This window comes from Cervus canadensis, chromosome 8 (assembly GCF_019320065.1).
Source record: "Cervus canadensis isolate Bull #8, Minnesota chromosome 8, ASM1932006v1, whole genome shotgun sequence".
In the NCBI taxonomy this organism is placed as follows: domain Eukaryota; kingdom Metazoa; phylum Chordata; class Mammalia; order Artiodactyla; family Cervidae; genus Cervus; species Cervus canadensis.
In genome coordinates, this window is record NC_057393.1 from 68,888,798 (window position 1) to 68,900,820 (window position 12,023).

The 12,023-nt window shown below is 38.9% G+C and overlaps 1 protein-coding gene across 3 annotated transcripts in view; it reads right to left on the reverse strand.

The window, feature by feature from the left end:
* MYPN (myopalladin) overlaps nt 1–12,023 on the reverse strand; it is a 99,452-nt gene that overhangs the window by 30,883 nt on the left and 56,546 nt on the right. For all 3 annotated transcript variants that reach the window (XM_043476799.1, XM_043476798.1, XM_043476797.1), the window contains 4 exons: nt 10,655–10,796; nt 8,764–8,787; nt 5,786–5,902; nt 4,640–5,009 (listed from right to left, as the gene is read on the reverse strand). In XM_043476799.1, coding sequence (XP_043332734.1) covers nt 4,640–5,009; nt 5,786–5,902; nt 8,764–8,787; nt 10,655–10,796 — 653 coding nt within the window. The remainder of the gene's footprint in view (nt 1–4,639; nt 5,010–5,785; nt 5,903–8,763; nt 8,788–10,654; nt 10,797–12,023) is intronic.

The window sequence follows — 12,023 nt, forward strand, 5'->3', positions numbered from 1 at the left end:
AGTGGGGAGTATCCACATGCATATTCTTGTCTCTAATACAAAATTTAAGGAAGGCAAAACATATTAAAGAATTATATAGTGCTGAGAACTGGATTTTTAGAGGGTGTCACTACATAACTTATTAGAAAGAATTTTTATATTCATTGAAAATTTCATGTGGTAGCTACTGCTGGCTGACTACTTAATTCTCCCCTTTGTAAAGGGACTTGATTTTACTCATGGAGCCAACCTGTGTGCTAAAGACTACACTTCCCAGCTTCCTTTATTGTTAGCATGCCATGTGACTAAGTTCTGGCCAGTGAAATTTAAGCAGATGATTTGGGATGAGTCCTTAGAAGACTCCTTTAAAAGAGAGTAATATCATGACTTCTACCCATTTGTTCTTTCTGCTGCTTGAAATGCAGATGTGATGACTAAACCACAATCATCCGTCTTGGACCATGAAGGGACTTAGAAGCCAGTGCTAAAATGGCAGAGCGGAAGATAAAAGACTGGGTTCTTAATGACTATAGAGCCCTGATAACAGCCCCAGTAGCCCCTCTAATTCCTTTATTTCATAGAAAAATAAACCCTCATGTATTTAACTCACTGTTACTTTGGACTTTCTGCAACATGAAGGTAAATCTAATAGCCTCTGAACAGTCCCTGTTTCCCTGGTGGCTCGGTTGGTAAAGCGTCTGCCTGCAATGCGGGAGACCTAGGTTCCATGCCTGGGTTGGGATGACTTCCCTGTGTGACTTCACTTACTTAAACAGTCCCTGGGTAAGGGGAGGTTCTACAAAATGGCAAATGGATTGTCTGGGGTTACCTGTTCCCACAACTCACTTCTCTGAGAATTGCTTTTACACACAGTTGTGATTTGATCCATTTGACTCTTCTTCCCTGTAAACCTAAATCCTCTGCACCTGACCTCTGTGTCTGACTCTTTGTGACCCCAAGGACTGTAGCCTACCAGGCTCCTCTGTCCATGGAATTTTCCAGGCAAGAGTACTGGAGTGGGTTGCCATTTCCTTCTCCAGGGGATCTTCCCAACCCAGAGGTTGAACCCAGGTCTCCTGCATTGCAGGCAGATTCTTTACCATCTGAGCCACCAGGGACACAAGGCTGGGCTAAGTAGCCACCAGTAAACAAGGCTGGTATTTGGAATGGAGCTTCTGAGAATGATGTAGTTAGCAGTGAAAAGACAGTGAAAAGTGAAAGTCCCTCTGTGGTGCCTAACTCTTTGCGACCCCGTGGACTATACAGTCCATGGAATTCTCCAGGCCGGAATACTGGAGTGGGTAGCCTTCCCCTTCTCCAGGGAATCTTCCCAACACCCCGGGATCGAACCCCGGTCTCCTGCATTGCAGGCAGATTCTTTACTATCTGAGCCACAAGGGAAGCCCAGTTAACAGTGGAACTTGACAGAAATTGTGAAAGGACATGTCATTATGGGCCAGATATGAGTTGATGAGGCTTCCAAGAGAGAAGAGTGGAGAGGATATGCAAAGAGGAAACAAGAAAGTGCTTGGGACGGAGCGTGAACAGCAGATAGAAGCCAGACTGACCATGTATGTGATCCTAGCTCCTAATGAGAGAGTCAATTCCTAGGCAGGTTGATAAGAAGTCCAGGGTCCCTGAGGAGGAGAGAAAGGGGTCTGGGGCTCTTGAGGAGGAGATAGGGGTCTGGAATTCTCAAGGAGGAGAAAAGGACAAATGTCTTTTTTTCGCCTCTACATTCCTTAGTCTTAGTCTCATAAGATATTTTTTTCTTTAAGCCAGAACTCAGTTTAAACTCTGTACTAAGGATTATATAACAACAATGTATCCTGTTTGAGGACAGTTTCTCCTTCTTGAAAACCTTCTGACTAATCCTGTTATTTTAGAATGTGTATTATGGGAGTGGTTCTGGTAAAATCTTTCTATTGTTAGTTCTAATCCTGTCATCTTAAAATATAAATTGTGGGAGTGGGTCTAGTAAGATCTTTACAACCTTGAGACATTCTCTTGATTTACTATAATAACCAATTGAAAAAGTATATAACTCCCTTGCTAACACTAGCGAGGGGGACACTCTCCGTCCCCCTTCTGATGTCTATGTCAGAAGCTTTCTCTGTCCCTTTTTCACTTAAAGAAAACTCTGCTACACAGACGCTCTTGAGTGATCAAGCCTGGTCCGTGGTCCCAAAGCTAAATCTTCTTCGGAGACCACGAACCCGACATTGCTCACGGTCACTAACTCCCTGCTCTCCTTCCATGGCTGTGTTTTGTTTCCCATTCCTGCTTGAATCCCTACCATAACCTCTTCCCTTCTTTTTACTTCAAGTAATTCCTGTTTCCTGTGACTGGCAGAACTTTGAGGGGACAGAAGTTTAATTTATATGCAGAGTACATCATGAGAAACGCCGGGCTGCATGAAGCACAAGCTGGAATCAAGATTGCAGGGAGAAATATCAATAACCTCAGATATGCAGATGACACCACCCTTAAGGCAGAAAGTGAAGAAGAACTAAAGAACCTCTTGATGAAAGTGAAAGAGGAGAGTGAAAAAGTTGGCTTAAAGCTCAACATTCAGAAAACTAAGATCATGGCATCTAGTCCCATCACTTCATGGCAAATAGGTGGGGAAACAGTGGAAGCAGTGACAGACTTTACTTTTGGGGGTCCCAAAATCACTGCAAATGGTGACTGCAGCCTTAAAATTAAAAGACACTTGCTCCTTGGAAGAAAAGTTATGACCAACCTAGACAGCCTATTAAAAAGCAGAGACATTACTTTCCCAACAAAAGTCCGTCTAGTCAAGGCTATGGTTTCTCCAGTAGTCATGTATGGATGTGTGAGTTGGACTATAAAGAAAGCTGAGCGCCAAAGAATTGATGCTTTTGAACTGTGGTGTTGGAGAAGACTCTTAAGAGTCCCTTGGACTGCAAGGAGATCCAACCAGTCCATCCTAAAGGAAATCAGTCCTGAATGTTCATTGGAGGGACTGATGCTAAAGCTGAAACTCCAATACTTTGGCCACCTGATGGGAAGAACTGACTCACTGGAAAAGACCCTGATGCTAGGAAAGATTGAAGGCCAGAGGAGAAGGGGATGACAGAGGATGAGATGGTTGGATGGCATCACTGACTCAATGGATATGAGTTTGAGTAAATTCAGGGAGTTGGTGATGGACAGGGAGGCCTGGTGAGCTGCAGTCCATGCGGTCACAAAAAGTCAGACAAGACTGAGTTACTGAACTGAAGTATTTCTGGGTGTGACTTGTATGTTTTATATCATTTAATTTTATTCCCAGAATTTGTGTGGTAGGGAGAAAAATATAAAACTAAGCAACATGAACTGCTTCCAGTGAGTACCCTGTGGTCAGCACCAAGGAACAGATGATGGGAGTCCTACTACTGTAGATTTCATTGTTGATATTTAAAGGTCTATGTTGTTATCAATGTAATTTTTATCACTTTGATGTGTGGATCAAACAGAACATAATAGTACTGTCACGTTCAATGCTTGCTTTACTATGGATGCACATTAAATATTGCAATAGGATGCTGATGGAAGCTCTGAAGAGGGTTTGGGCCACAAGTGCATCAAGTTCAGAGGTGACTGAATTTTTATGACTTCTTTCATCCCATTACATTTACATGAAGCCTACTGTGGTTACCACAGCATATCTAGCCATATCAAGGAACTATCTAAAAAACAGTTGATATCTTTTCTACAATGAGTGTAAAAACTTAAGCTGAAGTAGAAATGGGAAACAGAGAGATAAAATTATAGGCTGTAAAGGTTATTAGACCTAAGAAAGGGCTTTGTAAGAAGGGTGTGGAGGTGGGAGGGCGGTTCAAGTGGGAGGGCACCTAGGATCTATGTATACCTATGGCTGATTCATGCCGATGTACAGCAGAAACCAACACAAAAATTATAAAGCAATTATCCTTCAATTAAAAATAAATTAATTGAAAAAAACAGACCAATAGACACAAAGATATTTATAACAGCCCATACGTGGCAAATTTGGGTTTTAAAATCCAGGCAGTTTTAGCACGGGGAACTATATTCAATATTTTGTAATAACCCATAAGAAAAAAGAATCTGAAAAGGGATACATATGTATAACCAAATCACTTTGCCGTACAGCTGAAACTAGCACAACATTGTAAGTCAACTATATCTTAATTTTTTTAAAAAAGGAAAAAATTCAGGTGCAAAAAATATTGAAGGATGTGGAAGGACTTCCCTGACAGTACAGAGGTTAAGACTATGCTTCCACTTTAGGGGACACAGTTCGATCTTTGGTTGGGGAATTAAGATTGTGTAAACTGCTCAGTGCAGCCAAAAAGTAAAATGGCTCATGAAGCTGAGTCAAAAAAAAGTTTATTAAAACAGAAAAGTGCAGAAGTGCTTCATCTGGAGCCATCTAGTATAGGACAAATATCTTTTTGAACCAGTTTAGATGTAACATTTCTTGGAAGTAGAAGATGAATAGTAAGGATGATAGTGATAGCCCATTTACACTGATGTAAGGCTATATGATTTGCAAAGCATTTAATGTATGTTTCCTCATTTCATAATTCTCCTTTTCAGCTTCATCATTTTTAAGATGGGCAGACTCAGAGAAGGTCGCAGGCACTCTTGGTTATCCATTCTAATTTTTACTTACAGTTTGGGTTTGGCCAGAACTGGAGGGGGCTCTTTGACGGGTGAGGAAGGCTCAGAGATTTTTGCTGACTGTCCATTGAATCTCTCCTGGAAGGAATCTGGCCTGGTCTGGTGGGTGGTCACCATGCCGCCCTCGGAGGATTCTTCGCTTCCTTTGTCATCTTCAGGCAGGTTGAAGTGCACGCGGAGCCCGATCCTTGAGCTGGACCGGGGCTCATTGTGGTTCACCAGCACCCCTTCTAGTTTGGGTTTAGGGGGTTGTTCCACAGGAGGCTCTGGGTTGGGTGGGGATGGCTGTTGCTCAATAAGAGCCAGGTTGGTGGTGGAGTTGGCTGAGTGAAGAGACCCATCGTTTCTGAGATCTTCATTTCCTGAAAGGATGATAACAGGACCTGAGCCTCTAGCCTTACTCAACAAGACTGAGAAAGGACGGTCACCCTGAGTTGGGGCAGGTATCCAACTTAGGTGAATGTGCTAATTAGAGATGCTGGTCAAAAACAGCAAACACAATCTGAAGCATTAAAGAAGGGTAAGGATACAGGGCGGAAAAACTCAAAAAAATCTAAGTAGCATTTTGGAAAGAATTTTAGAAGTCTATGTAAGACCAAGGAGATGTTTTCTTAGGGAGTATAATAAATAACAGCAGGATAACTGAGATGGTGGTGATAAATGTGATAAGAAATTAGAAATTGAATTCTGTTCAGGAACACTTTCCTCAATAATTCAAAAACTTTTTGGGAGAGCCACATAAGCGTCATATGAAAAGCAGTAAGAAAGAATAAAGTACACTCTTCATACTCATATTTAAAGTCGTAGTCTAAACCAATGGTCCCCAACCTGTTTGGCACCACGGACCGATTTTGTGGAAGACAGTTTTTCCATGGACTGAGGCAGGGGTTGGGGAGGTTGGTTTCAGGGTGATTCAAGTGCATTACATTTATTATGCCGCTGCTGATCTGACAGCAGGTGGAACTCAAACAGTAAAGTGAGATGGGGAGCGGCTGTAAATACAGATGACGCTTCACTTGCTCACTTGCCACTCACCTCCTGCTGGACGGCCCGGTTCCTAACAGGTCACGAACTGGTACTGATCTGGGGGCTAGGGAATCTCTGGTCTAGACTGCTCTGGCATTGGAAGAATCCTTACCTCTCACATCTAGCTGTGCAATGCTTGACACTGTGCCGTATTTATTGCTCGCAGTACACGTGAAGCACCCAGAGTCTTCTGCAAATACCTCGGCAATGACCAAAGTACAGATCTCCTCTAAAGCCAATAAAGCAGAGATGGTTACTGACTTTTTATGGAAATGGAATTATGGAATTTTCTGATATTAGATAGTGATTCTATAAAAGTCAATAGAAGAAGATGATTATATCGTTTGAAAATAATTAGTCCAATTATTTGATTGAATTGACTGGTTAGCAGACCAAATGAGCCAAAGGATGTAAAATGAATAACTCCATGCAGACACTCAGCAAGAGGATTTAATAATAATGTAATATAGATTATGGATTCATAAATATGACGTTTTTATGTCATCAGTCCAGAAAACAAAAACAGAACCAAGAAACAATAAGCTGAAAATCACAAAAACAAAGGATTTAAAGCAAGAGGAGGCTATGGCTGATTCATGCTGATGTATAGCAGAAACCAACACAATATTGTAAAGCAATTATCCTTCAATTAAAAATAAATTTTTTTAAAAAGCAAAGGGAGTTCTGTGTGAACTAAAAGGATTGAAAAAATGATTTTTAAACCCAGATCTCACTATTTCCGTGGAGAACTATTTTCTCCTTTTTTTGTGACTGATTCTGTGGGGAACTTTTGTCATGAGGTAATTTTAAATGAAAGCCATAATTTAAAACTGGACAGTAAATATTTTGCTTAGCTACTAGTAATTAGCTGGTAGAGCAACTTAGAATTCTGGGTGAAAGAAAAGTGAAATGCACCTTTTCTTTTGTGATACTATGGTAATTCTTATAGATTACTCCAATACAGAGCATGAATCCCCTTTGAGTAACTGCTGAAGCGATTCCCAGATAGAATCATACGATTACAGCCTTAAATTATTATAGTTAGGTGTTCCTTGGCATCTAATGAAGAGAGGTATAAGATGGTAACATAAACCTCCAGTTATCACTCAGTAGAACTGACATTAAAAACAAAATTAAAAAAAAACAGAGTTTTATTAGAAACTTGGCTTCTCAGTGTTTCATGATAACTGGACTGAATTAGCTGGACAACTTCTCGGAATCCTGGACAGGAGGCCATGGCACAGTATTGAGTACCTGCTCAGTTAACCCTTCATCTTCCTTACTCCTTATTAATGGAATCCTGGCTTTGTGCACCCTCCTTGAAGTGATCATAGGCTTCAAGGCAGACTGGCCTCTCCCAGCCTTGGTTGATGAATCGTGATTGGTCATGCTAACCAGTCACGCTAACTCTGGTCTTGCTTAGGTGATGGCATGTGACACACAATTTTGATCAATAAGATATTAAGGAAAGTCTCCTGGGGAGTTTCTGGGAAAGTTTTCTTTGCTCTTTAAAAGGAATAAAAGAGAGCATTATTCCCTATTTTTGCCTCTGGACATTGTCATCTGCGTGTAATACCCAGAACTGTGGCTGCTGTCTTGGGTATATGAGTAGAACCAGCTTAAGAGGATACTCTGAAGGTGACAGAATGAGGGAAGGAAAAAAGCTTGGTCCTTGATGATCTGAGATGCAAAATTAAGCAGTCTCAAGACTGCCATTTCTTAGGGCATTTTGCAATGTGACAAGATAGATTTTTCTTGTTGCTTAAGCCACGTTTGGTTAGGTTTTCTTTGCTTGCTGCCCAAAGAATCTTAAATGATGGAGAGGCGAAGTTTGGTTTTTGGTACCTCTCTGTCCTTTTTCTGAGGCTTACGCTTCCTTCTCTCTGTTCCCCTTCCCAAACATTTGCTCTCTCAGCTTTCAGCAACCTGCATTCAGAAAATGATCTGATAAATTTATTCAGACTACACTATACCTGCCTGATAAAGTATTCTGTCTCCAAAGGGTATTTGCATTATCTAAGGTGGAAGGAAGAACTCTCTGGACATGAAATTTTAGATTGTGGAGCTTGGGCTTATTTTTGGGCATGGACCTCTTTAGGGTAACTCTGAAATTATTTTGTGTATGAAACTACCTAGTGAAAAAGCTTGTTCTGGTTGAAAGTATCAAAAGACTGAAATATTTTCAAGGGGAAAAATGCTTCTCCACTGCAAGCAATGCTAGAGTAAGACCACTGTGGTCTTTACTATATCCCCAAGGGCCTACGTACTGCATAATCCAATGTTATGCAACATGGATTATTGTTGTTCAGTTGCTAGGTCATGTCTGATTCTTTGCGACCCCGTGGACTGCAGCACGCCAGGCTCCCCTGTCCTTCACTGTCTCCCGGAGTTTGCTAAGATTCATGTCCATTGAGTTGGTGATGCTATCTAACCATCTCAAGCTCTGCCACCCCCTTCTGTTCCGTGTCTGTATTGGGAATGCTTTTCCATTCAGTTTTTGGGAGAAATAATTATAATAATGAAATTCCAAACCATGATTCTTACCCATAGGCACAAATACAATCTTATTTTTCAGGGTGATCACAGAGAGGACATTCAGATGTTTACGCTGTGGTTTGTGAATGACTTGTATTTTCTAGAGGTAAGAGCTTCTACATCATCTTAATATCCTCCCAACCTAATCTAGTAACACCACTAACATTGTATTGATTCTGAGTTGATTCTGTGAATTTCAAAATCTGATGCATAACTTTTGAGAAACATAGGCTGTAGAATTGGAATTGATCTAGCATCTTGGAAATTGCTTAGCCCAGTTGAAGGAAATCATAAGTAGGGACCAATAAATGAGGGAAAATGTTCCTAAGAAACATTCCTCAGCAACCCAGAACTAACTGTATTCACAATAGGTATTGAATATATATTCCAAATTTGTACATGCTCCTCATTTCCTTCTTCTACAGTAATAGCTAGAGTTGGCTTCGATCTTCTTTCTAAAACTTTTTTTTCTTGACGCCAGTATAACTGCATTATGTTTTATTACATATTTCAAATCACTGATCACATGAAAATGAAAGTTAAAATGATCTTTACCTGGCTCTGCCATGGATCGAGGTTCTAAAAGGAAAAAAAATTAAAAGATTCTGAGCATTCATTTTACTGAGAGGTGATATTTTCATCAGAAGCTTCCCATTGAATTTCACAATTTTTTTCTGCATACTCATGAGCAATTTGACAAAGCTAATCTGTAAATGTTAAGTAAAATGACCTAAGCACCAATGACCTTGATGGGGATAGGATATTTATCATAGAAGAGCAGCAAGAGAGAACTACTACTCAAATGATGTGGCTGCATCTTGGGACATACCTGGGTTCCACTTGAGACATATAAACCTTAGGTTGGGAAAAGTTACTGAATTAGCTGGTACTCAGGATGATTTATTTTTATTGTTTTCATTCAGCCTGACCTGAAAAATTTTGTGAAGATTGAGAGATCATTCTTGGCTTTGGGCTATCACATCTTGATATAATCTAGACTATACTTCCTGCCCTAAGGTTTCTAATGTTAAGAGCCTCACGATAGATGACAGGTTCCTCAAGAGCAGTTTTTATTTTAAAATTCTTTGGCATTTCTGAAAGTGCCTGCTTGGTACTTAAAACAGCTGCTCAACCAATGTTGGTGGAATTGCAGTCACGCAGAACAGTCTTTAACACTGATAAAACTAGTGAGGGTTTTTCTTTTTTTCTCAGCTTAAATGGTATTCAGAATATTATTGTTGCTGCTGCTGCTGCTAAACCTAATAGTAATTTGATTCATATATCTAATCTATTTTGTGATAACAGAAAAAAATGAACAAATTTCAGCATATTTATGACTGAAATGTGTCAAGCTGAAAGCACTGCACGACAAGAAAAGAAGAATTAACCACTTGGATACACACACACATACACACACACACACATATGTTTATTACAATAAAAAATAAAACCCCAATAAATAACCAACAAAAGATATGAATAGGTAATTTCAAAAATAAATTCAAAGACCTAATAAATATGAAAAAGAAGTTCCTTCCCACATCTAATTAGTGAAGTGCAGATTAAAACAAGTGTTCTCATTTTGGGCCTATAAAATTAGTGAAGATTAAAAAATATTTAAATCCATTGTTAGTGAAGGTATTAAGACAAAGGAATTTCCCATGTATTTCTGGTTGTAGTAGAATATAACTGGAACAGCATGTGTCCCAGTTCAGCTGGGACAGATATCTGGTTTATTCCTGGGATCTCTGTGTAATGATTAAGAGTACCCTCTTTTACTCTCCAAAATTAGATGATCAATTATATGATCATAGTAAATTCAGTTCAACCTTTTAGGAGGGCACTTTGGCAATTTATATTAAAAGCTTAAAAATTGTGAATTTACAATAATAATTCTAGTGCTCAAATTTATTCATAGATATTCTCTGTTAACATGCTTTGAGATATAGTTTATAATAGTAAAAATTTGTGGACATTCTACATTTTCAACAATAGGTGATTATGTAAATATGAAATTGAATTGATTTCAAAGGTAAAAAAGATCTGTATTAATATGGAAAGATATTCATGAAATGTTGAGTGAAAAGTCAATTTACAAAAAAATGATTTTTTTTTACTTAAAAAACTTGCATGTTCAAGAGGGAGGGGACATATATCTGGATTTGTGTCTGGTTCATGTTGATGTTTGACAGAAAAGAACAAAATTCTGTAAGCAATTTATTTTTCTTCAATTAAAAAATAAGTAAATTTTAAAAAAATGCATGGGAAAAGTTTTGGAGAATGTACACCAAAATATTAACAGGTTTTAGTTTGATGGATTATGATTATAAGTGATTTTTGTTTTATTCTTTTTTATTACATTTTAATTAACTGCTAAGTTATAAAATAATATACACAATAAATTTATAAAAATTATTTAAAAAATAATTTTAAAGCATTGACTTACTTTTCTGTAAAATTCTAAAATCTGGAGAATCTTCTATCAAGGTCCCTTCTCTATACCACTCAACTTTAGGAGATGGGGCTCCTTTTACTCTGCATTCAAAGACAACTAGCTGACCCTCAGAGGCTGATAAATTTTGTAACATCTGTAATGAGAAGAATATTGTTAGAGCCAAAAAGTACCTGTTTTTGGAACCTACTTCCAGTGCTGAGTTTTCAAAAAAGACACTGTTTCTTCCATGTTTGGGTTTTCTCCAAATCTTGTACATTTCCAGCAGCTTCAATTTGGTGGATGTACATCAAGTCTATTTTTAAAGATAGACTCTTCTGTGCACATGGGATACTTTTTCCTCACTATCTTCTTCCTTCTCTGTTGTAGTGCCAGACAAATACTAGGCAAAATGTTTTGAGGGCTTGCAAAAATACTAATTTTCAGTAAAGTCATTCTGCTTCCTTTGAGAAAATGCCCAAGTAGAGTTTGGTTTTCAGAAATAATAACAATTTAAAAAATCTGCAGTGAGTATCTACTAGGTGTATTCAGTATGAAAGTAATGTATTTTGGGGGGCTTCCCTGGTGGCTCAGTGGTAAAAGAATCTGCCTGGCAATGCAGAAGGCCTGGGTTCAATCCCTGGTCTGGGAAGATCCCACATGCTGCAGAGCAACTAAACCCAAGCACCACAACTATTGACCCTGTTCTCTACAGCCCAGGAGCCACAACTCTTGAGCCTACGTGCCACAACTACTGAAGCCCCAGTGTTCTAGAGTCTCCGAAACAAGAGAAGCCACTACAATAAGAAGCCCCTGCACCGCAACTAGAGAGTAGCCCTCACTTGCCATAATTGGAGAAAAGCCTGAACAGCAGTAAAGACCCAGGGCAGCCAAAAAATAAATAAATAAAAAAAATTTTTTCTAAAGAAAGTAATGTATTTTTCCACATAAGAATGTTCCATGAGGTGGGAAATCTTTGTGGCTCAATACTGACTATTTTCTTGGCTTGCTTGTCAACTTTCGGTAGTCCTGGAAATTGATGCTTGTTCTGCTATTTTGTTTTCTGTATGTGTTCTTTACAGTATAACCTCAGAGTCTGTTGAGGGATATATAGAATGGCAATCTCTATATAATCATAACTGCATGTAAAGTTTTGGGTCATGGTAAAATATGTCATAATTTTGTGAAGGCATCGTTAAATCCTCTTCCAAACTTCCGCAAAAAAAAGTTTACAAAAATCACTTTTGACTGTAAAATATCAGTCTATTCTGTAATAGACTCTATGGGAGAATGGAACTCACATTTTCCTTTTATAACTTGTCTTTCACTCATCGTGATTTGTGAGCTTAAAGTCACACATTCATTTGTGTAATTGGTACTTCAT